The 24,904-nt window shown below is 41.3% G+C and overlaps 1 protein-coding gene across 1 annotated transcript in view; it reads left to right on the forward strand.

The window, feature by feature from the left end:
* Positions 1 to 24,904, forward strand: part of MYO3B (myosin IIIB) — a 444,395-nt gene that overhangs the window by 238,630 nt on the left and 180,861 nt on the right. The window contains 3 exon segments of the mRNA XM_070360748.1: positions 7,216 to 7,295; positions 16,257 to 16,334; positions 18,336 to 18,541. Coding sequence (XP_070216849.1) covers positions 7,216 to 7,295; positions 16,257 to 16,334; positions 18,336 to 18,541 — 364 coding nt within the window.

Raw genomic sequence — 24,904 nt, forward strand, 5'->3', positions numbered from 1 at the left:
AAAGGAGTTATTCGTTTTTCCTCAGCTATACAATTTTAGAATCTCTGGGCCACAAATCTTTAAAGCTGTAGTTCTCATTTTAAATGGAAAAAAAAAAATCAGTGAAAACCTTGGTTTGGCTTCCTTCAAGCAGATAGTGTAAAGGTGTTCATTGTGCAGAAATTCCTTAAATTTCCAGACAAATGCCAGTGAATGCAGAAACGGGGAAAGGTTCCCTTTGGGCATGAAATTTCCCACATACATGGTAAAGTCTAGGTTGTGCATTCAGAAGAGAACATTTGCTGTATGTGCGTATCTTTCTTCATTAGAACAGCTAAGAGTACAGGCTGATCTCTTTATTTCTTCCCTCCACAAAACTACAGCCACTTCCATATATACATAAATTACCTGTGTTCTTTTCTTGAGAGATTAAGTAGACTGGGAACTCTTCCACCTCCCCCTTGTCCGTTTATTGATATTAACACTCAAAGCCATAGATAAAGGCCAGGAGAGAGTGAAATCTGCAGAACAAAATCTAACATTACCCTTTCTCTCTCCTCCTCCTACAACTGTGTCATTTTCTTGTCACTATTTTAAGTTATCTCAGTGTATCAAATCTGAAACAAGTTCTTGTTATATAGACTTATAGGATAGATCATTATCTAAGTGGTTTTTTAAAAAACATACAAAATACTCTAGTATGTTTTATACAACTACTGAATTTAACCCCTTGCATTTTTATTGATTACAGTGTTAACTAAAATGAGAACATTTCATTTACTCCAAGCCTCACCCCTGCATAAGTCTGTCCCAAGCTGACCCCCTAAACATTACTCACCCTGCCTGTTATAATTAGACAAAGTAGAGTTCGTTGCTCCCCACAGGAAGAGAGACCACCATCTCTCAAAGCTTTGACAGTGTCTTGGAGAAGGAAAGGCTGGGTCAGAATTTGTTGAGAGGTCAAGTTTGATTTAAGATGAGTCGAAGTGAGAGGGCTTAATTAGAACTGCATAAGGATCACACGAGTAAGTGGAGAGGAATGAAAGAAATTCTTGATGAGGAGTGAAGGGGGAGAGTGAAAGAGCTGGCTTAAAACTAAATATTAAAAAAACTAAGATCATGGCATCTGGCCCCATGACTTCATGGCAAATAGAAGGGGAAAAAGTGAAAGTAGTGACAAATTTCTTCTTCTTAGGCTCTAAAATCACTGCAGATGGTGACTGCAGTCATGAAATCAGAAGGTGATTGCTTCTAGGCAGGAACGCTATGATAAACCTAGACAGTATGTTGAAAAGCAGAGACATTACTCTGCTGACAAAGGTCTGTACAGTCAAGGCTATGGTCTTTCCATGTAATCACGTACGGTTGTGAGAGCCAGACCATAAAGAAAGCAGAGCACCAAAGAATTGATGCCTTCAAACTGTGGTGCTGGAGAAGACTCCTGAAAGTCTCTTGGAAAGCGAGGAGATCAAACTAATCAATCTTAAGGGAAATCAACCCTGAATATTCATTGGAAAGACTGATGCTGAAGCTCCAGTATTTTGGTCATCTGATATGAACAGCTGACTCATTGGAAAAGTCCCTGATGCTGGGACAGATTGAGGGCAGAAGAAGAGGGTGTCAGAGGATGAAAGGGCTGGATGGCATCACTGATGCAATGAACAGGAACTTAGGCAAACTTTGGGAGATGGTGAGGGACAGGGAGGCTTAGTGTGCTGCAGTCCATGGAGTCACAAACAGTTGGACACGACTAAGGTATTGAATAGCAATAACAAGGATCACATACAATACAACCAGCCCATGATTGATGGAAACAGCAACGTGTGAATTTGAAACAAGGAATTCACAGAACCATGGAGTTTAAACAATGGACATTTTTCATAAAGAGTTGATGGGTCTTGGGTCTTTGGGGAAATTCTTGTAATGAACAATCTAACCATTTGTCTGGACAGGAGACTCCTGGAAAAGAAATTCATGTTAATGGGGACAGGAATAGCACAAGGTCATTCTCATTTAGACAGAAAGGTGTGATTTTGGTTTTCAGTATTCAAACTTGGCTTCCCTGGTAGCTTGACAGTAAAGAATCCACCTGCAATGTGGTAGACCTGGGTTCAATCCCTGGGTTAGGAAGATCCTCTGGAGAAGGAAACGGCCACCCACTCCAGTATTCTTGCCTGGAGAATTCCACGGACAGAGAAACCTGGCAGGCTTGCAGTCCATGAGGTCGCACAGAGTTGGACACGACTGAGCAACTTTCACTTTCACCCACACTGACTGCGGGGTACACATAGTAGTTCTCAGGTATACTCACATAACTTAATCCGGCAAAAAAAGAGCTGATGTTTTCTTTGCAACTCCTTTTCGGGCAGCAATTGACACCAGCCTTTTACTTTTCAGCATTTCTTTGCAATCATTTATTAGCTTATTAGCCTATTTCTTGTGTTATGCAAAATTGAAACAGGAAAATTTCCTAAACAAATGCCCACCAGCAGTCACCACCAGAACCCTGCAACCAATCCTTTAAACCCAGAGGGGGCAGCAGAGGGAAGTCAAATTTCAAGCCTGATTATTTAAAACCGCAACCCATCATCTCGGGCAACTCTTAAGAGGCAGCTGAAATCCTGGGTGCTGGTTGCTTTCCAAGAGCTGAAAATCCTCTGAAGCAGGCAGGAAATTGCCATCTTTTAAAAGTTTCAGCCCTGTCTTCAGACCACTTGTCTCTTTTGCTTTAAGTTGGAAGCAGAGAAATTATCTGGGATCATTGCAAGCTCCATTTTAGATTCTTTCCTAACCCAGTTCCCACATAGGATACAAATTCCATCCAATGCCTCTGACTTCCATTTTTTCCCTCTCCGATACGTCAGTGAGTCACAGGAGGGTGCTCTGGAGCAGTGAGGCATCCTTAGCCAAAGAGACTGGGGGGTGAAGCACTGAGGATGCTTAACATTTGAAAGAAGTGTGAACACTGTATTTACATTTAAATTAAAATGGAAACTTCTTATAGGTTATGTTTCTGAAAGGTGTGTGTGGCACATCTGCTGAGGTCTATTGTTTATTCATGCTGTAAATCCTTTGAAATGTGTTAAAATGCTTCCCACTCATTATAAAGCTCCTGCCACCCCTGGATTACGACTTTGATGTCACCAATCCTGCTTCAAAGGATTCTTTCTGGGCTATTAATCACAGTTTAGCCTCTGAAGATATCGCCAGAGAAAACATTTGGACATCTTTGTGCTAGACTTGCTAAAAACTTTGAAATCTTTAGTGTCTTGCAAATGCACAAATTGCAGCTTCTCCTTCCACTGACAACTTTTTATTTTGCTACACAATCAAATGACATTTTAGGTAAAACAGATCTCTTGGTTTGGGGGGCTAAGTATGAGAGAGGAGATGAAGGGTGGGTGGAGAGGAAGGGAGAAGAGAGTTCCAGCAGGCCACTCAGACCCTTCAAAGGCAAAAAGCAGCAGAAATCAGAGAGGCTAAGAGATGGACGTTCAAAGTGGAGTTGCCTTATCATTTTTTCTCGTCTTTCATTAATTTTTTTTTTACAAACCAGGGTTCACAGTAGCAAATTAGTACAAGTCCCTGTTCTCTTGCCCTCTACTGAGACCGTGTGAACTGTTCACAGCAAATCATCATCATCAATGCTAGTAACACGAAGTGAGCACTTTCCTTGTACCAGAGCTGTGTTTATAATGCTTTTCATGAATTATTTCATCCAGTGCCCATAACAGCCCTGAAAATCATGTAGTCATCCTTCTCTTTCCAGTAGGGAGAGGGAGACACCTTTACATATGGAGATTCATTCCTCTTGTAAAGTTTTCTTACAAAAGGGTAATTTCGGCTCAGTTTTCAGAGCCTCATGTGTGTCTACGTTTCTCAAAAATAACAACTTAAAATAATCAGTATGCCAAAGGGAGATATTTTATTCCTCTTCATTTATAATCTCCACTCGAACAAGTATGAGGTGATATCTCATTGTGGCTTTGATTTACATTACCTTGTTAGTGATACTAAGAATCTTTTCATATACCTTCAGGCCATTTGTATGTCATCTTTGCAGGCATGTATATTCAAGTTCTTTGCCCATTTTTAAATCAGCTTATTTTATTTTTTGCTGCTGAGTTATAGGGCTTCCCTTGTCGCTCAGCTGGTAAAGAATCTGCCTGCAATGTGGGACACCTGGGTTCGATCCCTGGGCTGGGAAGATCCCCTGGAGAAGGGAAAGGCTGCCCACTCTAGTATTCTGGCCTAGAGAATTCCATGGACTATATAGTCCATGGGGTCGCAAAGAGTTGAGTTGTAGGAGTTCTTTATACATTTTGGAAAGTAACCTCTTACGAGATAGATGGTTTTCTCCCATCTTTTTTCCCCTGTTGATATACAGCCCCAATTGTCTATTTTTGCTTTTTTTGCCTGTGCTTTTGGTGTTGTACCTGAGAAATAATTGTCCAGACCAATTATTGGCTTTCCCCTATGCTTATATAGTTTCTGGTCTTACATTTAAGTCTTTATTATGAGTTGATCTTCGAGTATGGTATAAGATAGGGTTTCAGTTTCATTCTTTTGCATGTAAATGCCCAGTATTCACAGCACCATTTGTTGAAGAGATAATCCTTTCCCCATTGTGTAGTCTTAATACCCATATCAAAGATTATTTGACTATATGTGCATGGGTCTATTTCTGGGCTCTCTGTTCTGTTCCATTGGTCTATATGTTTATCTTCATGTCAGTATTGTTTTGCCAGACTATTTCAACTACTATAGCTTTGTAATGTATTTTGAAATTAGGACATAGAAGGCCTTCAGTTTTTTCTTTTCCTTCTGAAGATTGTTTTGGAGTCCTTTGGGGTTCCATATGAATTTTAGGATTTTTTCTATTTGTCCAAAAATGTCATTGAGATTTTGATGGGGATTGCACTGAATTTGTAGCTCTCTTTGGGTGGTGTGGACATTGTAACAATATTAAGCCTTCTAATCCATGAACACAATCCAGGGTAACAGAATATGCCACCCCAAAATATGCCAGTTTGCCATAAGGATTATTTTAAGCTGAAAGCAATTGAAAAGGAGCAGATATAAGAAAAGTTCTCTGCTTTCCCTGCATTTGTCCAAAAGCAGGGCATAAATTTGTAAAAATGTGCCCCCTTTCCTCTCTACCAAAAAAGGCAGAAGTTAATCACCAGAGACAACTCTAGACCCTATCAACTCAGAGACAGCACCATTAGAGGAATCTATATAATAAATTAGCCCTTATCTTATAATAGCTTCCCTGTGTATTTTTTGTTGTTTAATGGCTAAATTGTGTCCAGCTCTTTTGCGACTTCATGAACTGTAACCCACCACAGTCCATGGAAAATCCATGGGATTTTCCAGGCAAGAATGGAGTGGGTTGCCATTTCCTTCTCCAGAGTATCTTCTCGACCCAAAGATAGAACCCACATCTCCTGCATTGGCAGGTGGGTTCTTTACCACTGAGCCACCAGGGAAGCCCTTCCTTATATATCTACCCTTACCATAATTTCCCACCCCTGGAAACTCAAAGTTCTTTTTCTTTGTCTTTTACTTCTTTATCAATTTATTGTTCTTTTGTTAATATCTATATAAATCCAAGTTCTAACCACCCCTTAGAATTACTCATCACTGAGTAATCCTATATATATGTGCAATGCATGCATTAGTAAACTTCTGATTGTTTTTCTCTTGCTACTCTATCCTCTGTCAGTCTAATTTGTAGGGCCCCAGCCAATGAACCTAAGGTGGGTATTTTGTAGGAAAGGGGACCCCTTCCAGGGCCCGAAACTGGGCTCTTGTTAACACTCGGAAATGAATTGTCCGAGGAGACACATCTGCTGACAAAGCAAGAGATTTTATTGGGAAAGGGCACCCGGGTGGAGAGGAGAAGGGTAAGGGAACCCAGGAGAACAGCTGTGCCACATGGCTTGCAGTCTCGGGTTTTATGGTGATGGGTTTAGTTTCTGGGTTGTCCTTAGCCAATTGTTCTGACTCAGAGTTCTTCCTGGTGGTACACGCCTTGTTCAGCCAAGATGGATGCCAGAGAGAAGGATTCTGGGAGGTGGGCGGACAGGTGGTGTCTCCTTTTGACCTTTCTCAAACTTTTCTGGTTGGTGGAGGCTTATTAGTTTCCTGTTCCTTACCAGGACCTCCTGTGATAAAACAACTCTTGCAAATGGTTACTATGGTGCCTGGCCAGGGTGGGCGGTTTCAATCAGTGTGCTTCCCCAACAGGTAGAGGAAAAAGTATATTTTTTTCTCCCTCACAATGGAATAGCTTTCCATTTATTTGTGCCTTTGTTGGTTTCTTTGAGGAGTGTTGTATAGTTTTCAGTGTATAAATTTTCACCTCCTTGGTTAAGTTTACTCCTAAGTATTTTATTCCTATTGATACCATTGTAAATGGAACTGTTTTCTTAACTCCCTTTTCAGATTTTCATTGTTAGTGTATATAAATGTCACTAACTTTTTATATATTGATTTTATATCCTACAACTTTGAATTCATTTGCTAGTGCATGTGTATGATCTTTAGGGTTTTCTATATGTAAGATGATGTCATCTGTGAATGGAGATAATTTTACTTCTTACTTTACAATTTGGATGCCTTTAATTTCTATTTCTTGCCTAACTGACCTAGCTAGGGCTGCCAGTATTATGTTGAATAGAAGTGGTGCGAGTGGACATTCTTGTCTTGTTCCTAATCTTAGAGGAAAAACTTCCAATTTTTCACTGTTGAGTGCATGAGTTATGGGATTTTCATATATGGTTCTCTTATGTTATAGTAATTTCCTTCAATCTCTAGTTTGATCCCTGGGTTGGGAAGATCCCCTGGAGGGGGACATGGCAACCCACTTTGATATTCCTGCCTGGAGAATCCCACGGGCAAAGGAACCTGGCAGTCTACAGTCCATGGGTCGCAAAGAAGCAGACACGACTGAGCGACTAAGCACTAGCTTGTTAAGTGAATGGAAGACTTTGTGCTTTCTTATTTGCTTATTAAACTAATATAAATTTAATTTATATTACAAATTATAGCTTATAAATATTATATTTTACTTATAATTTATATAATTGAATTTCAAAATTTTTCCAAATGTTTCAAGTTCAGGGCAGATCATTTAGAACATTCTGAAAAATACAGGGACACAAAGGGAAAAATTACTTATCATACTATTCTTTAACTTTTCCTTTGCCTTAATTTTTTGTCTTCTTTGCACAGGTAACTTGGCCCAGACAAGAGCCAGGATAACAGCAGCCTCAAGATCTTTGCCTCCGCATTTCAGTTCTGGGAGACTCAAGGTGAGTCGTAGGTTTATACCCAAAGTACTGTGGACCACAAGACGTTCCCACCCTAGGGATCATCCTAGGTGGGCAGGATTAGTTTCCTTTATCTGACCCACTACCCAGGAAGTCTAGAATAGAGACTGAGGCATTTAGGAATTTGGGGTTAAGAGATTTGAAACATCATCATGGAATCCTTTACAATCCTGTGTCAGGGGAAAAATTTTTTTCCTCTACCCTCTTAAGTTCAGTGTTTGATGACTGAATTCAACTTGAACGGACAGATTAGCAAGAGAAAAAAAACATATTTTAATGATATACATACAGAGGTTCACCAAAATAGTGACTCTAAGGGCCCGTTAGATTTTGAGGTTTCTATACCATCTTAATAGGAGATGAAGAGAGGAAGAAGGACACTTCTGGGACAATCAGTGACTTTTGGGAAAAATAAATGGTCCTTAGGAAAATAAATGGAAAGTATAACAGTTTTATATGACACTATCTATTTCGGTAATTTCTTATCCCAGTGCTGACCTCTCATCTCTGGTGATAGGAATCAATCTTCTCTGATTGCAAAGCTCCCAGGGAGGGGATTTATGACAGTTGAATTATTTTTGGAGGCTTTGCTTTTAGGCAGATAAGGGGAGTTCATAAAAGCTTCTTCTTGCAACTGTTGTTACTTATATGTCTTCAGTTCAAAATAATCCTCATGCCACATGGCATATGCAGACCCCTTTACCTGATTCTCAGAAATACTACTTAAGTTTATAGAACAATGACACTTGAAAACAAAGTCCATCTGGGAAGATATAAGGGCTTCCCAGGTGATGCGAGTGGAAAAGAACCCACCTCCCAGTGCAGGAGATGTAAGAAAAGCAGGTTCAATCCCTGGGTTAGGAAGATCCCCTGCAGGAGGGCATGGCAACCCACTCCAGGATTCTTGCCTTGAGAATCCCATGGATAGAGAAGCCTGGTGGGCTTTGATCCATGGCGTTGCAGAGTCGAACACGACTAAAGCAACTTAGCACACGTGCACATCCACAGCCACAGGAAGAAGTGCACACATTCCACTTTTTCTTGAAGCTATCACCAATGTAGAGTAGGATAATGAAAGGAGTCAGCAGGGAAGAAAGAAACCAAGCCCCCTCCTATTACTCCACTTTGCTTTCTGAAAAATGAGTGATGCACTTATCCATGCAAAGAGGGTGTTAGACAAGTTGCTAAATGTCCGGTTGTAAAATATTTTTAACTGTTGCATTCTTCCTGCTAATGTTTAGCCCAAATCTCAAGGAATGGCTGCTTAATATTCATTGTGTACACTAGCAGCAAGAAATAATGATCTGAAAGTTGAGGGGATAATAAACAGGGGTCATGTCTCTCAATTTTCTTACCCTTTGTTTATACTGAATATTAAATGATTCATTTGATAAAGAATAATCAATACAACCACATATAATTCATGAATATTACCCCCAAATTGATACAGACATACATATCTATACTCACTTCCTCTGAGAATAAAAGACCTGCACATAGTAAGGATTCAGATCATCTTTGTTAGCAGTAATTCTTACATCCACATTGTTAGCACAATCCTATAGAATATTCCACTTTTCAACCATGTGCATTTGTGGCAGGATATTAGGGCTATTTAACATGAGTTATGTGGGACCCTAGGTCAGGTTTACAGAGGGGTTTCAGTGGTTCTGAGAGTAAATGTATGTACATATAATGAGACATTATATGTAAATGTTGTTTGTGTTCAATGCACTTGATCCTCATTATTCACAAAAGTTATGTTCTATGCGGCTTCTGTGAATGCTGAATCAGCAAATCTTGAAGCATTGCTCCTAGAAATACATGGTTAGGCTCCTGCGAGCCTCTGGTCACAATACTGTTGTCAACTGATTAATATATAACCTGTATTGTGTGTGTTTCTCTTTAAAAACATTATATTTAATGCAGGTGACCCTTGAAGAACACGGAGGTTAGGGACACCAACCCTCCATACAGTCAAAAATCCACTAATAACTTTACAGTGGGCTCTCTGTATCCACAGTCCTACAGATGCAGATTCAATAAGCCATAGATTGTGTAGTAGTGCTGTATTTACTATTGAAAAAAATCTGTATGTAAGTGGATCCATGTAGTTCAAACCTCTGTGGCTGAAGGGTCCACTGTAGATACTTCTTATAAATAATTAACTATATGCCGTATTTCTTTGTATAAACATTATTTCAAATACAGTATTTGTGTCATTGAACTCAAGGCCAGCAGCACTGTGACTCATGCCTGAGTGAAGCTAAACTAACACACAAATATGTTCCAACAGGCACATCAGAGCCTTCTTACTCTTAGGAACTCTCAGTAGGACTTCAGTCCTGTGATTAGGTGCTATTTTGAACAGTATAATCACCAGTCAAAAGCACAAAAAAAGGAAAAATTCTGGCACTTAAGTACACCTTGAAAAAGATACTTGTTTATGGTGTCAGAGCTGGAACAGGAAGACAGAGAGAGTGTCACTTTGTTCAACCTCAGCTGGGAGCATGCACATCCGGGTATCAGTTTCTACCACTCTGCATGTCTGTCAGTGACCATGAAAGCATGTGAGCATTGATTGATTTAGAGATTAAAAGTACATTTCAGCAAGTAGGCAAATTCACCAATATAGATCCACAAATGATGAGGATCAACCATATGTGTGGTTTTTTTTTTTTTTTTTTTTTTTGAGTCATTGGCTTCCACCAGACTCCTTCTCCAATACTTTGGCCACCTGATGTGAAGAACTGACTCATTGTAAAAGACCCTGATGCTGGGAAAGATGGAAGGCGAGAGAAGGGGATGACAGAGGATGAGATGGTTGGATGGCATCACTGACTCAATGGACATGAGTTTGAATAAACTCCAGGAGTTGGTGATGGACAGGGAGGCCTGGTGTGCTGCAGTCATTGGGGTCGCAAAGAGTCGGACATGACTGAGCCACTGAACTGATTAACTGAGACTCCTTCTAAAAAGGATCATGACCAAAAAAAAAAAAAAAAAAAATGAGAGTCTCCTGTGTACTATTCGATGTCAGCCCGTATTCCCCTCCTTTGCTCAGTTTGATGTTTTGACCTCTGGATTCTGCTAGGACCTATTCCTCTGCCTTCCACACTCCCTATCCACACATTGTTATCTCCTTCCCTGTACTGCCTGTGTGAGAAGTGTGCCCTCCAGTGTGTGGCGTGTATTTACATCACTACAATATATATATATAGGTGAGATGAAAATGACTAGAGATTTATTTTCCCTTGGAGAGAAGATGAGTTGAAAATTCTAATTAAGGCATCAGAAAATATGAGGGTAACAACAGCAATAAAAAGCTCCACCAATTCCTCTCTGCCTTATCCAAGAAAAAGTAGAAGAGGTGGCCCTGCCGGAAGCTAGCCTCCACCACATTCAGCACCCCCACCCTGGGCTGGTGTCCGCACCAGCCTTGCTTCCTCATTCAGCGCCATGGAGACTTTTGAGGGGAGTGATGCTGCAGGGGCTTTTTCCTTAAGAGATGGATGCGTCACTTGATAGCAATGAAAATTCTTCACCAAAGGCTTTGTCAGGAGGCTAAGTATAAACACTTCGGAGGTTTGGAGATGCAAATCGTAGGTACTTACTGAGACCAAAGGAAAAAATTCCTCCAGTTTTTCATTTATTACTGAGATGTAGATGGTTTTCGAGGCTTTTTGGAAGCTATATCTTTATCCTAGAGTAAATTTAGTTGACAGATGAGGCAAATCTATCTAATAATACCGTGCTTTCAGACTGATTTTTATAACTTATAACAAATCACATATAAAGGCATTATATTATGTTTAAGGAGTAGGTTTTGGAATCAGAACTGGGTTCAGACTTAGGCGTGGCCAGTTACTGGCTGCAAGACTCTGGAAAATTTACCTAAAATCTTTGAGCGTTAACTTCCTTATATGTAGAATAGTAGTAACAATGATGTTTACCTCATAGTGGCCTTTTGAGAATTCATTGATATAATGTAGGCAAAGTGTTTAGTATAATGATTTCACATTGGAAACAATAAATGTTTTATTACTCATGTTTTGATAACCATCTAAAATTCCATGTGTGTAGTCCATATGTATACGGAAGCTTGCTCATTTCCTATGGGCCTGGAGTCTGTACCACAAACTGTAAAGCTTATTCATGACTATTTTGAAGGCTAACTAGCACCACTCACAAGGAATCAGGCAGGACATTTGTCATGTGGACTTTCTTGACAAAGCAAGCTTGATTAGCTCCAGTTGGCTTATATGGTTATATCAATTGATGGTGTAGAAGAAGGGTATACTGGGTTAGACAGACGATATTTTTATCCAGAATATTGGTTATACTGATCATTTTGAAACTGGTTTCATTGGAAGTATTTTCTCTGCCAATAAATAAAAATATTTCCTTGCTATGTTGCATGGGAGCTAGTACTCACCTTGCTGCTAAGTCACTTCAATCGTGTCCGACTCTGTGCGACCCCATAGACGGCAGTCCACCAGGCTCCCTTGTCCCTGGGATTCTCCAGGCAAGAACACTGGAGTGGGTTGCCATTTCCTTCTCCAATGCATGAGAGTAAAAAGTGAAAGTGAAGTCGCTCAGTCGTGTCCGACTCTGTGTGACCCCATAGACAGCAGCCTACCAGGCTGCCCTGTCTCTGGGATTCTCCAGGCAAGAACACTGGAGTGGGTTGCCATTTCCTTCTCCAATGCATAAAAGTGAAAAGTGAAAGTGAAGTTGCTCAGTACTCACCTTATTCCGTGAAATAAAAACCCAGCATCCTTAATATTGATTATTGTTGTTCAGTTGCTAAGTCATGTCCGACTCTTTGCAACCCCATGCATTACTAAACTAAAACCGAATCAAACATGGTAATAAAGGAAGGGGAACTGACTGACCTTTTCTGTGTGTGCGAATGTGCAAGACAGTGGTTTTTAAATAACACAGACTTTGGAAAGTTAATAAGTCAAAGTCCACATAGCTATTAAGCACAGGAGCCAGAATTTGAACCAAGTGTGTCCAATTCCAAGCCCTGGGCCCTATAGCACAAACCCCCTGAGCCTTGGAAGCTCTCCCAACCTTTCTTCTCCTATCTGAGGTAAAAATTTATAAGAATCTACAGAAAAGACTTTGTTGTTGTTGTTGTTGTGAAATCCCTGCCTTTGGAAAGAACAGTTTGCTAGATGATGGCTTCAATAGAATCTACTTTCTGGATCATTTCTAAGAAACTTTATTTTTTAAATTAAAACCATTGCTTGGGGGCTTCCTGGGTAGCTCAGATGGTAAAGAATCAACCTGCAATGCAGGATACTTAGTTTCTATTCCTGGGTGGATGAGATCCCCTGGAGAAGGGAATGGCAACCCATTCCAGTATTCTTGCCTGGAGAATCCTATGGACAGAGGAGCCTGGTGGGCTACAGTCCATGGGGTCCGAAAGAGTTGACGTGACTGAACGACTAACACTTAGCTTTAACTATTAACGAAATCAGTTCAGAAAGACAAGCTCTTAATTTAGACAATAACCTTTGCATTTCTTTTGGCTTTGAGTTTTTTGCTGTTCTGTAGAGTTCATGGTCGGAGAAGGCAATGGCACCCCACTCCAGTACTCTTACTTGGAAAATCCCATGGACGGAGGAGCCTGGTAGGCTGCAGTCCATGGGGTTGCTAGGAGTCAGACACGACTGAGCGACTTCATTTTCACTTTTCACTGTCATGCATTGGAGAAGGAAATGGCAACCCACTCCAGTGTTCTTGCCTGGAGAATCCCAGGGACGGGGGAGCCTGGTAGGCTGCCGTCTATGGGATCGCACAGAGTTGGACACGACTGAAGTGACTTAGCAGCAGCAGCAGAGTTCATGGTGGGCTTCCCTGGTGACTCGGCAGTAAAGAAACTGCCTGCAATGCAGGAGCCGCTGGAGATGCAGGTTCTATCCCTCAGGAAGATCCCCTGGAGGGAAGGCATGGAACCCACTCCAGTGTTCTTGCCTGGAAAATCCCATGGACAGAGGAGCCAGTCCATAGGGTCACAAAGTTGGACGGAACTTAGCACAGCACAGCACAGAGTTCGTGGCAGGCCCAATGCAGACAAAGTCCTCCTACTTTAAAAGTTCAAGAGAGGCAACTTCTGGTATGTCCCTTGTCCGAAGTGCAAGTCCCTCTTTTAGATCCATTCCATGTACAGGGGAACTTCATAACTATGCAAATACTCTTTGCCAATCCAAGAGACCCTTGACCAACCCAAGACCTTTCCAAATTCTAAAATCAGAAGGAACCGCAATCGTATGTTATTTGTTCTTTAAAATATAGTACTAGATATGTAGGTGGTGAACTATAGACATGCATTAACATTTCCAAGTTATATGTAGGAGAATAGGTTTTTACTACCCAAGAGTTACTCTGTATGTGAGTAAAAGAGCAGAACTTGAAGTCATGCTGGGTGATTACTAAAACTGAATCAAACATGGCAATAAAGGAAAGGGAACTGACTGACCTCATGTGTGTGTGTGCGCACAGCAGTGGTTTTTAAATAACAGGCTTTGGGAAGTTAATAATACTTCCAGCCCTGTACCTTGGATTGCAAACTGGTGCTTCATTCTATATTTTTCCAACTTGCTACAGGGAATGGGTACTGATCTTGAAAACAGTATATATCACACTTTTAAAGTTATATCTTAGCAGAATTAATATACATCAAAGATTTTCCTAATCACTAAACTGTTAAAATTCTCAAATGCCAAGGGTCTGCTGTATGTTCTGAAGAAGGGTAACAGGTAAATTCTACTAATAAGAGAAATATGGATGAGTTTCCCAGATGCCCTTTCACAGTGGATTAGAGCCTGGGGGGCTGGCACTAGCCGGCTAATTTGAATAAAAAGGGAGGGAAATGAAGGAGGAAAGGCAGAGTTCAAAGCAAGCTGTGGTTCTTCAGGGAGGATCTCTGAATAAAAAGAAATAGTGCAAAAATTCTCAAAAGTTGTGTGTGTGTATGAAAGTCAGGTGGGGAGAAAGAAAATAAGGAGAAAGAATGTTTAGGAAAACTGTCAGAATTTACAGTTTGGCCAAAGGCAGACCGTAGCCAAGATCCTCCTTGCTTCAGTCCAAATTAGCTTTCCCCAAATCTCACCAATGCTGAGCTGTGTCCTCCTAGTGAGGGTGAGATAGGGAAGGAAGCTTCCGTGTGGTCCCTGCAGGTAGCGCCATCGGACCTATGCAGGTGGGGTGGGTATGTTGTGTTTTTTCTTTTCTATGTGAGAGCAACCTTCCTTTTCAACACAGAGCTGTCATTTCCTCCTTTCTCATTAAAAAAACAAAAACAGCTACAGGCAGTTATACTGTTGCTCAGCTACATCCAGATGAAACGATGGCTCTGGGAACAGATCCAGTCTGCAGCCTAGAAAAAGAAAGCTGCACTGCCCCCCGCTCATGGCACTTTGCTCAGAGACACCCTCAGATTCCTGCTCACTATTTAGGTTGCTTTTCTAGTTTGAAAACTTAGTTCCTTGTTTATTCCCCTTCTTAAACATACCTGTTTTCTTTATACAAGCCAGTTGAAGCGTTTTCTTCAGTTTTGCAAACAGTTTCCTAAATGCCCCTCGAATAAGTCTCGTTATTCAGCCACCTCCCATGGCCCTGTCCCTTCTAAGTAGCCTCTTCTCACTGTTGTTGAACAAGGCTGCAGACATCCTCACCCTGCGGGGAGGTAGCTGCCCGGGCAGCAGTCCACTGAGTGGAACACGCGTGCTGACAGCAGCGTCTTCCAGTTCAAATGTTCCTGCTTCATACCCCTGCCACCTGTTCCGAGCAGATGGGAGGCTACCACGGAGGCTGGTGCTGAGACGCTGCTCATATGCTCTGCAAACCAAACAGCTCTGTGTGTGCAGAAGCAGGCATTTTATCACTGAGATAAAATGATGGAATACAGGGTGCCTGCAATTGTTTGCTACCGTGGTTTTCATTCATAAATTCTTCCAGTCAGCCCAGGTATTTGGGGCAGATGCTTGGGAACAGGTGTACTCTAAGCTCTGGTCCACAGTGAACACGTGGGAACTGTGGGCAGCAGGAGGGATGTTGCAGGGTCAGAGTCTGATAGCAGGAAGGCAGTTAGGATTTCACTAATTCTCTTGTGGTGCAACCTGGGCTTTGGGTCTGTGTTTTTGTAATTACAGTGCAAGTGAAAGCCGCTCAGTCTTGTCCAACTCTTTGCGACCCCATGGATGATACAGTCCATTGAATCCTCCAGGCCAAAATTCTCCAGGTTGGGAAGATCCCCTGCAGAAGGGAAAGGCTACCCACTCTAGTATTCTGGCCTAGAGAATTCCATGGACTGTATTGTCCATGGGGGTCGCAAAGAGTCAGACATGCCTGAGCGACTTTCACAGCTCAGACAGTAAAGTGTCTGAGCCTGCAATGTGGGAGACCTGGGTTTGATCCCTGGGTCGGGAAGATCCACTGGAGAAGGAAATGGCAACCCACTCCAGTATTCATGTCTGGAAAATTCCATGGACTGAGGAGCCTGGTAGGCTACAGTCCATGGGGTCACAAAGAGTTGGACACGACTGAGCAACTTCACTTTCACTTTGAAATTGCCCAGCTTCATATGTTATTACCCAGTTTTCTTTTTAAAAATAGCATGGTCTCATATGACATTATTGGAGAACTAAATAAGGGCCCAGTAGAATGTGGAGAAATACAGAAAGAACATGGTTGGGGTTTGTACTGAGACCATATAGTATATCACAGAGTGTGGTCATTGTCAAATAAGTAGAACGATGTAAATTCTGTTTTTCTTTAAGATGTCTTTAAATGAGTATGTACTATAGTATGTACTATTACATCATAAACATCAAGGCCCCTCAGGTATTTGATCAAATAGCCTTTCACATTTTGGGAAATGTCAGAAAATAAGCTGTCTCTATACCCAAACCACTGTCTCTGCTTATGTTCCAGGTGGACACTCTGGAGGTGATACGGCATCCGGAAGAAACCACCAACATGAAGGGGCAAACCATGGCTTCTTACTTTCGGGTAAGGAGTCTTCTTGATCTCTTCTCTGCCTGTTTTCAGAAAAGATGAGTCAGCCCTTCGCACAAGAGGCCTAGATACCACAGAGTCACTGAAACAAGAGCAAAGCTCAGAGTCAGTTAGGAAAGATGGAGGTGTAGGGAAAGGAGAATTATAACAGGGAACCCACCCTTGAGTACAGCGTGAGACCGCAAGTGTCTACAGAGGGCCCTCTGCCACTGGCACATAGTCCACTGAATGTGCTGATTCTGTTAGTGTTTCAGCTGCTTCTTGGCCTTAAAGCTACTGGAGTCAGCCACTTTCCCAGCATATTTACTGAGAAGTAAAGTAGTTAATAAAATTCCAGAAGGAGGCTTATCAAGTTCATGAGAAAATATGTCTTAGCTTCAACTTTATTTTCCTAGACTGAATTGACCCATTGCAAGAGCCATTTGCCTGAGCACAATTATTTCCCATCTCTGTTACCCCAATTCCTGATATTTTTACCTGGTGAATGACTCTTTTGAGTAAAAATGTTGTCTCCATAAGGACTCTGTCAAATGCGCATTAGAGAGGAAAGATAAGAGACTGTCACTTTGTACTGATTTGCACAGATTTGTTTCTTTTCAAATTACGAAGCACTGCGATTGGGAACCCATTAGAGATCACTGACCATGGGGAACTGAGGTCCAGGCAACTTCACGATGGAGATGCTGTTAGTCCAAAGACAGAACTACTGAAACCAGGGACAACAACATAGGGTTGTAAGGTGGGGTTGCCAAAGTAAGGGACTTGGCAGGGATAGTAAGTCAAGTGGATCATGAGCTGGAGTTGCCAGGCAGGCTGGAGGGTGGGCCTGGGAGCCAGCATCATGGAAAGAAGGTTCCACCCAAAGCTAGTGGGTTCAAGAAGGACCTAGAGCCAAGAAGTCTGACCTGTGCTTTAGAGGTAGACTAGAATGGGCCTCAGTGTATGGATTGTAGGGACCTAGAGGTCTTTGGGTCCAGCGTTCCATCGATGTAGTGATGCCTGCTACAGCTTCTCCAACAGGTAGGTTTTCAGCCCCTGTTTCATCACTTATGGTTGGACATTTCTAATTGCCATTTATTTCTTATCCTGATCCCCTTAGTGGTTTGATTATACTCTCCTAGTTTCTGCATGTATGGGATTTGAAGGCTCTAACTATAAGGTTATCCTCAAGATCCTAGAGTCCCTCTTTCAGCAGAAGAAGCCATTGGCATGCACTTTTCAGAAGTATATCCATAACAAACAATTGGGTGTCCTCAAAATACTAGTCCCCAAATGCTAAAAAAATGGCGCATTGCCAAGCTAGGTTAACACCATTTTGGATCAGTAGCAGGTAAAATTATGAAATAATGGGACTGATTTTATGTGTGGCTTGTAATTGCCCCAAAGACATGTCCAAAAGAAGAACTGCTGCTGTGAATGTCTGTGAGAAACAGAGAGCACCCCTAGTTTTCCATGTGCTCTTTCTGCTCTCTGCACAGCCATTTGGTGTATGTTAATTTATCTTCATTAGAATCTCCTTTTACCATCCAGTTTTCTTGTTTTCTTTGCCCTCTTTATTCTTCTCATTTTGCTTTAGACTTTCTGGTGATTGTTAGGTTAAGGAGGCAACTGACCCCTTCCCTGAAAGCTGGACCTGTGAAATTACAGATACAGTTGATGGAGCATCACCGTGAAATATCAGAGACAAGCTAGTTCTGGCAACAGAGTTATGGGATAATCTAAGCAAATTCTTAGATGGCTGAGTTTCTGCCAAGTGGGATATTGCTTGGCCCTAGGTAATGTTTAAAGAAAATCCACAGGCAGCTATAAGTACAGAACAATATAAGTCAGAACTTATATTGTTATTTCTTTTTGCTGAATTCTTGTTTAGCCTCAAAGGTTCCATGAGTTGTTTACAAGGTGACAAACTGCCTTGGAAGCCTGGGCCAGCCACTGTTGTAATTATCCAGTATGATTTTGGTAACCTCACTTCTTGTGCATTTTTTCCCCTGGTAGTATTCTCTGATGGATCTGCTCTCTAAAATGGTGGTGGGACAGCCCCACTTTGTACGCTGCATCAAGCCCAATGATGACCGAGAGGCCCTGAAGTTCTCCACAGACAAAGTGCGGGCCCAGCTCCGCTCCACGGGCATCCTAGAGACAGTCAGCATCCGCCAGCAGGGGTATTCTCACCGCATCCTCTTCGAGGAGTTTGTGAAAAGGTCAGGCTGGTATTTTGGGAAATACATTATATTAAACACAACTGTGCCAAAGCTATTCTGTCCCCTGGGATCATCCCCAGCCCTCTTGCCTCCAAACATGTGATTGGCTAGTTTGTTCTTTAGTCCTTAAGTTGTGTTCGACTCTTTTGGAACCCCGTGGACTCTGCCAGGCTCCTCTGTCCATGGGATTTCCCATGCGAGAATACTAGAGTGGGTTGCCATTTCCTAGTTCAGGAGATTTTCCCAACCCAGTGGTGGAGCCATCGTCTCCTGCATTGGCAGGTGGATTCTTTACCACTGAACCACCAGGGAAGACTTTCCAGCTGCCATTTACTTGCTTAAATGTTGTTTCTGTTGTACTCCAACTGAATTACAGTCGTCTGGAAGACAAATTAAGCTCCCTTCTGATCAGTTCAATTCAGTCACTCAGTTGTGTCCAACTCTTTGCCACCCCATGGACTGCAGCACGCCAGGCTTCCTTGTCCAACACCAACTCCTGGAGCTTGCTCAAACTCATGTCCATCAAGTCGGTGATGCCATCCAACCATCTCATCTTCTGTCATCCCCTTCTTCTCCTGCCTTCCATCTTTCCCAGCATCAGGGTCTTTTACAATGGTCAGTTCTTTGCATCAAATGGCCAAAGTATGGGAGCTTCTACTTCATCATCAGTCTTTCCAATGAATATTCAGGACTGATTTCCTTTAGGACTGACTGGTTTGATCTCCTTTCAGTCCAAGGGACTCCCAAGAGTCTTCTCCAATACCACAGTTCAAAAGCATCAATTCTTTGGCACTCAGCTTTCTTTATGGTCCAACTCTCACATCCATACATGACTCCTGGAAAAACCATAGCTTTGACTAGATGGACCTTTGTGGACAAAGTAATGTCTCTGCTTTAAGATGCTGTCTAGGTTTGTCATAGCTTTTCTCCCAAGGAGCAAGCGCCTTTTGATTTCATGGCTGCAGTCACCATCTGCAATGATTTTGGAGCCCACAATTTTGATTTAAAGTCTGTCATTGTTTCCATTTTTTCCCCATCTATTTGCCATGAACTGATGGGACCAGATGCCATGATCTTAGTCTGAATGTTGAGCTTTACGCCAGTTCTTTCACTTTCCTCTTTCACTTTCATCAAGAGGACCTTCAGTTCCTCTTCACTTTCTGCCATAAGAGTGATGTCATCTATATATCTGAGGTTATTGATATTTCTCCTGGCAATCTTGATTCCATCTTGTGCTTCATCCAGCCTGGCATTTTCCATGATGTACTCTGCATATAAGTTAAATAAGCAGGGTGACAATACACAGCTTTGATGTACTCCTGTCCCAATTTGGAACCAGTCTGTTGTTCCATGTCCGGCTCTAACTGTTGCTTCTTGACCTGCATACAGATTTCTCAGGATGCTGGTAAAGTGGTCTGCCTGGCTGTTTGCGAGCTGGTGGACTGTAGTCTGCCAGGCTCTTCTGTCCATTGGATTTTCCAGGCAAGAATACTTTAGTTGGGTGCCATGCCCTCTTCCACAGGATCTTCCTGACCCAGGGATCGAATCTGGTTCACGTGCATTCCAGGCAAATTCTTTACTGTCTGAGCCACTAGGGAAGCCCCCCTTCTTATCACATCTGAAAAATAGAAATGTCTATAGGTATTTTTGTGTTATAGATAAACATATATATAATATGTGTTATATATAAACATATATATAAACCTTAGGTTTCAAAATCTCCAGATTTTTTTTTTTTTTTTGCTGTAATGGAAGTATTCTTCCATGAATGGCTCAAGATTCTGGCAAATGTAAATGCACACAACACCCACTCCTTTGTCAGGATCTGGCACGATTTAATAGGATAGCTAACATCTACATAGCACCGAAAATGTCCCAAATGTGTAATCTCCTTTTGATCCATACAGCAGCCCCATAAGCTAGGCTTTATTATTATCCCCATTTTACAGATGAGGAAATTGAAGCACAGAAGGAAAGTAAGTGGTTTTACCAAAGTCCAATGCTAATAAATGATAGGACCAAAATTTGAACCCAAGGAGTCTGACTACAACAGCCACAGTTCTAATCTCTTCAGTCTACTCCATTCAATAAAAGTTTGTTGCAGAAATTGCTGTAGAGCTTCCTAAACCCAGAAACTGCCTTTACCTAAGAGTGAAATGTTGCTCTTTTCTGAACAGCTGCCGTAGGTATGTCTTACATATACATGTGATTATAGGTAGAATTTTCACAAAACTTTCTGTGAAGAAATAAGAATAACAACAGAGAATCTCTGAGAAGCATTATTATCTGAGAATATCCAGAGAGGAAAATTAAAATTATTATAAAATCTGCTGTACCCCACCAACCATCTTTAGTTTCTTTTCACCACCGTGCTGAAACTTCTGCCCAAGGTCATTTTTCCAACTTTTCCTCAGGGAAGAATGGATCCTAATACGGCAGGTCACTTCATTGGATCTTCCCAATGCCACTAAATTCCATGCAGATGAAAGAGCAAAAAGAGCTTTTGGCAATGAGAGCTGTTAAATTAAAAATAAGAATGAAATGGCTTTTTAAAAGGAAGTATCTTTGAGCCTCTTTTTTCATCTTAAATTTGGAGGTGGAACAAACAAAAAAAAAGATGATTTTAGCTCATGAATGTGACTAGTCAAGTATTTTTAGCTACCAAGAGTTGAATACATAAAAAATATTTAAGAAAACAGGTCAAATGCTAAACAGATTGGCACTTCTTTGTTCGTAATCAGAAAGCCAGTAGGCAAGTATGAACAGGAGTTTCAAAATGTCAGTAAATCTGAGGGTATCAGAGATTTCTGAGCCAGCAAGTTAATTGGTATTTTGATCCTTTTGAGCAACTTAACAACAAAATGGATGAGTTAGCAGTTTCCCCCCTTGATGTTATTCAACAAATAGGGGCACCTCTTATCTTCCTGTTCAGGAGTGCTGTTTTGTAAACTCTTAGCAGGAAATATGCAGACAAAACAATCAAAGGCAGGGCTTATCAGGTGGCAGTAAATAAAAGATAAAGACTTGTTTAGTGTTACTCTTTACCTTTTGTGTTTTCTGGCACTCGGGACTGAAATCCTGACTTGCACACACCTGAAAGGCAGTGTTTTGAGGATTATGTTGTCTGGTTCGAAAATGAGGAAGGACTTTCCCAAGTCACCCACGTCTGCAGACTTGGCCAAAGCTAAAATGTTTCCTTGCCTCCTCATCCTTGAATTTCCTGGCAAAATGACTTAGAAATGCCCTTCCAGTTTTCTACTCGTGGCACCTTCAAGAAAAGGGCTATTTTCAACACCCTCTCAAGAGTGGGGCCAGGTGGGTCGGAAGCATTCATCTATTCTCAGGCAGGCTTGAAGAAGGCTGCCTGACAGTACTGGGCAGGCAGCTGAGACCTCCTGGAAGTCCTACTGTTGAGCTATCACAGGAAAGATCTATGAATGCTTGTTGGCTTCATGGTCAGTGGACTCTGAAGCATGGTCCAGCAGAAGGTCTGCTCTGAGACACACGTGTATGATGCACATACTTGGATGTGTTCTGGCAAATGTCTAAAGGATAGTACAGCATATTCAGTTCAAAGTCTTATAGTTTGTTTACTAAACTATTGTAGAAAATAGTATAATTTAGTGATAACATTGAAGTTCTAGTCTCCTCTTACATAGAGTATTTGGCAAGTAACCTAATATTTCCATAGAGGATGTTTCATCATCTGCATGATAAGAAATCAGGAATACACAGAGTCCACATCCTAAAGATTTTCAGAGATTACATGTGGATTCCTGGGCCTTAGCCTTTAAGTTTTCCAGAAAGGCCCACCTCTCCTGGTTTAGCTCACAGGACGGAGAACTGCATCTCCCAGGACTCAGTTCATAATAATTGTTAAATCAGTGTCTGTTGAACAAAGTGAAACTTTTGCCATCTTCTCAGTCATTCAGTTCAGTTCAGGTTAGTCGCTCAGTCATGTCCGACTCTTTGCGACCCCATGAATTGCAGCACGCCAGGCCTCCCTGTCCATCACCAACTCCCGGAGTTCACTCAAACTCACGTCCATCAAGTCGGTGATGCCATTCAGCCATTTCATCCTCTGTCGTACCTGTCTCCTCCTGCCCCCAATCCCTCCCAGCATCAGAGTCTTTTCCAATGAGTTAACTCTTCGCATGAGGTGGCCAAAGTACTGGTGTTTCAGCTTTAGCATCATTCCTTCCAAAGAAATCCCAGAGCTGATCTCCTTCAGAATGGACAGGTTGGGCCTCCTTGCAGTCCAAGGGACTCTCAAGAGTCTTCTCCAACACCCCAGTTCAAAAGCATCAATTCTTCAGCGCTCAGCTTTCTTCACAGTCCAACTCTCACATCCATACATGACTAATGGAAAAACCATAGCCATGACTAGATGGACCTTTGTTGGCAAAGTAATGTCTCTGCTTTTGAATATGCTATCTAGTTTGGTCATAACTTTCCTTCCAAGGAGTAACCGTCTTTTAATTTCATGGCTGCAGTCACCATCTGCAGTGATTTTGGAGCCCCCAAAAATAAAGTCTGCCACTGTTTCCACTGTTTCCCCATCTATTTCCCATGAAGTGATGGGACCAGATGCCATGATCTTCGTTTTCTGAATGTTCAGTTTTAAGCCAACTTTTTCACTCTCCTCTTTCACTTTCACCAAGAGGCTTTTTAGTTCCTCTTTACTTTCTGCCATAAGGGTGGTGTCATCTGCATACCTGAGGTCATTGATATTTCTCCTGGCAGTCTTGATTCCAGCTTGTGCTTCTTCCAGCCCAGTGTTTCTCATGATGTACTCTGCATAGAAGTTAAATAAGCAGGGTGACAATATACAGCCTTGACGTACTCCTTTTCCTATTTGGAACCAGTCTGTTGTTCCATGTCCAGTTCTAACTGTTGCTTCCTGACCTGCATATAGGTTTCTCAAGAGGCAGGTCAGGTGGTCTTGTATTCCCATCTCTTTCAGAATTTTCCACAGTTTATTGTGATCCACACTGTCAAAGGTTTTGGCATGGTCAATAAAGCAGAAATAGATGTTTTTCTGGAACTCTCTTGCTTTTTCCATGATCCAGCGGATGTTGGCAATTTGATCTCTGGCTCCTCTACCTTTTCTAAAACCAGCTTGAACATCTGGAAGTTCATGGTTCACATATTGCTGAAGCCTGGCTTGGAGAATTTTGAGCATTACTTTACTGGCATGTGAAATGAGTGCAATTGTGCGGTAGTTTGAGCATTCTCTTTCATTAGCAACTTCCAATTTTCTCATGATTGCATGAGAAACCCATGGTGCCCTGGTATCTTCTCCTTCTTCGTTCTATTCCTCTATTTCCTGTCCTTCAGAAAGCTAGGTGTAACCTCTATCTTCTCATTCTCTTCAAACAGTCCATCAAAAGTCCTGTCAACTTTACCAGCTAAGGTTTATCAAAAAGATTCCTTTGGGAATTTCCTGATCCCTTCTCCCAAGGCTTTATTAATCTCCCATCCTTTCTCCCAAGGTCTTTTAATAATAATAGCAACAGCTTGAGATATAATTCATATATGATAAAATCACCTTTTAAAGTGCACAATTCTATGGTTTTAGTATATTCATGAGTTGTGCAACTCACTGCTATCTAATCTGAGCATCTTTTCATATGCTTACTGATCATTTATAATATTTCGTCCAAAGAAATGTTTATTCAGATCCTTTACCCATTTAATTGTTGATTTTTATATATTCTGGATACTAGCCCTTATCAGATATACTATTTTCAGTTTTCTTTTTCTTTGGAATTGTCTTTTCAATTCTTGATGGTATCTTTTCAAGCATTAATATTTTTACATTTTGATGAAGCCCAATTTTTCTGTTTTCTTTTGTTAGTCATGCTTTTGGTGTTATATCTAAGAAATTATTGCTTAATTCAAGGTCATGAAGCTATATTCCTGTTTTCTTCTAAGAATTTTATGGTTTTAGGCCTTATATTTAGATCAATAGTGCATTTTGAATTATCTTTATGTATGATGTGAGGTACATATAGGTTCAACTACATTCATTTCTATTATATACGGATACCAAGCTTTCCTAGCATTGTTTGTTGAAAAGACTATTCTTTCTCCTGTTAAATTGTCTTGGCATTCTTGTTAAAAATCAGTTGACCATAAACTGGTCATAAATTATTTCTGAATTCTCAATTCTAGTCCATTGATCAAAATCTATTTCAAACCTCTAGAGGCTCTTTTGTCTACTCTTTTGACTTAGCTTCCTAAATGGACTTCCTGCCTTTTCTCTTCTCCAAAGAGCCACCAGAATACAATTTAACTAAAACTCTTATCCAATCATGTTGCTCCCTTACTTAAAATCCTTAGTTGAAATGACCATTCAAACCT

Source organism: Bos mutus, chromosome 2, assembly GCF_027580195.1.
Source record: "Bos mutus isolate GX-2022 chromosome 2, NWIPB_WYAK_1.1, whole genome shotgun sequence".
In the NCBI taxonomy this organism is placed as follows: Eukaryota; Metazoa; Chordata; class Mammalia; order Artiodactyla; family Bovidae; genus Bos; species Bos mutus.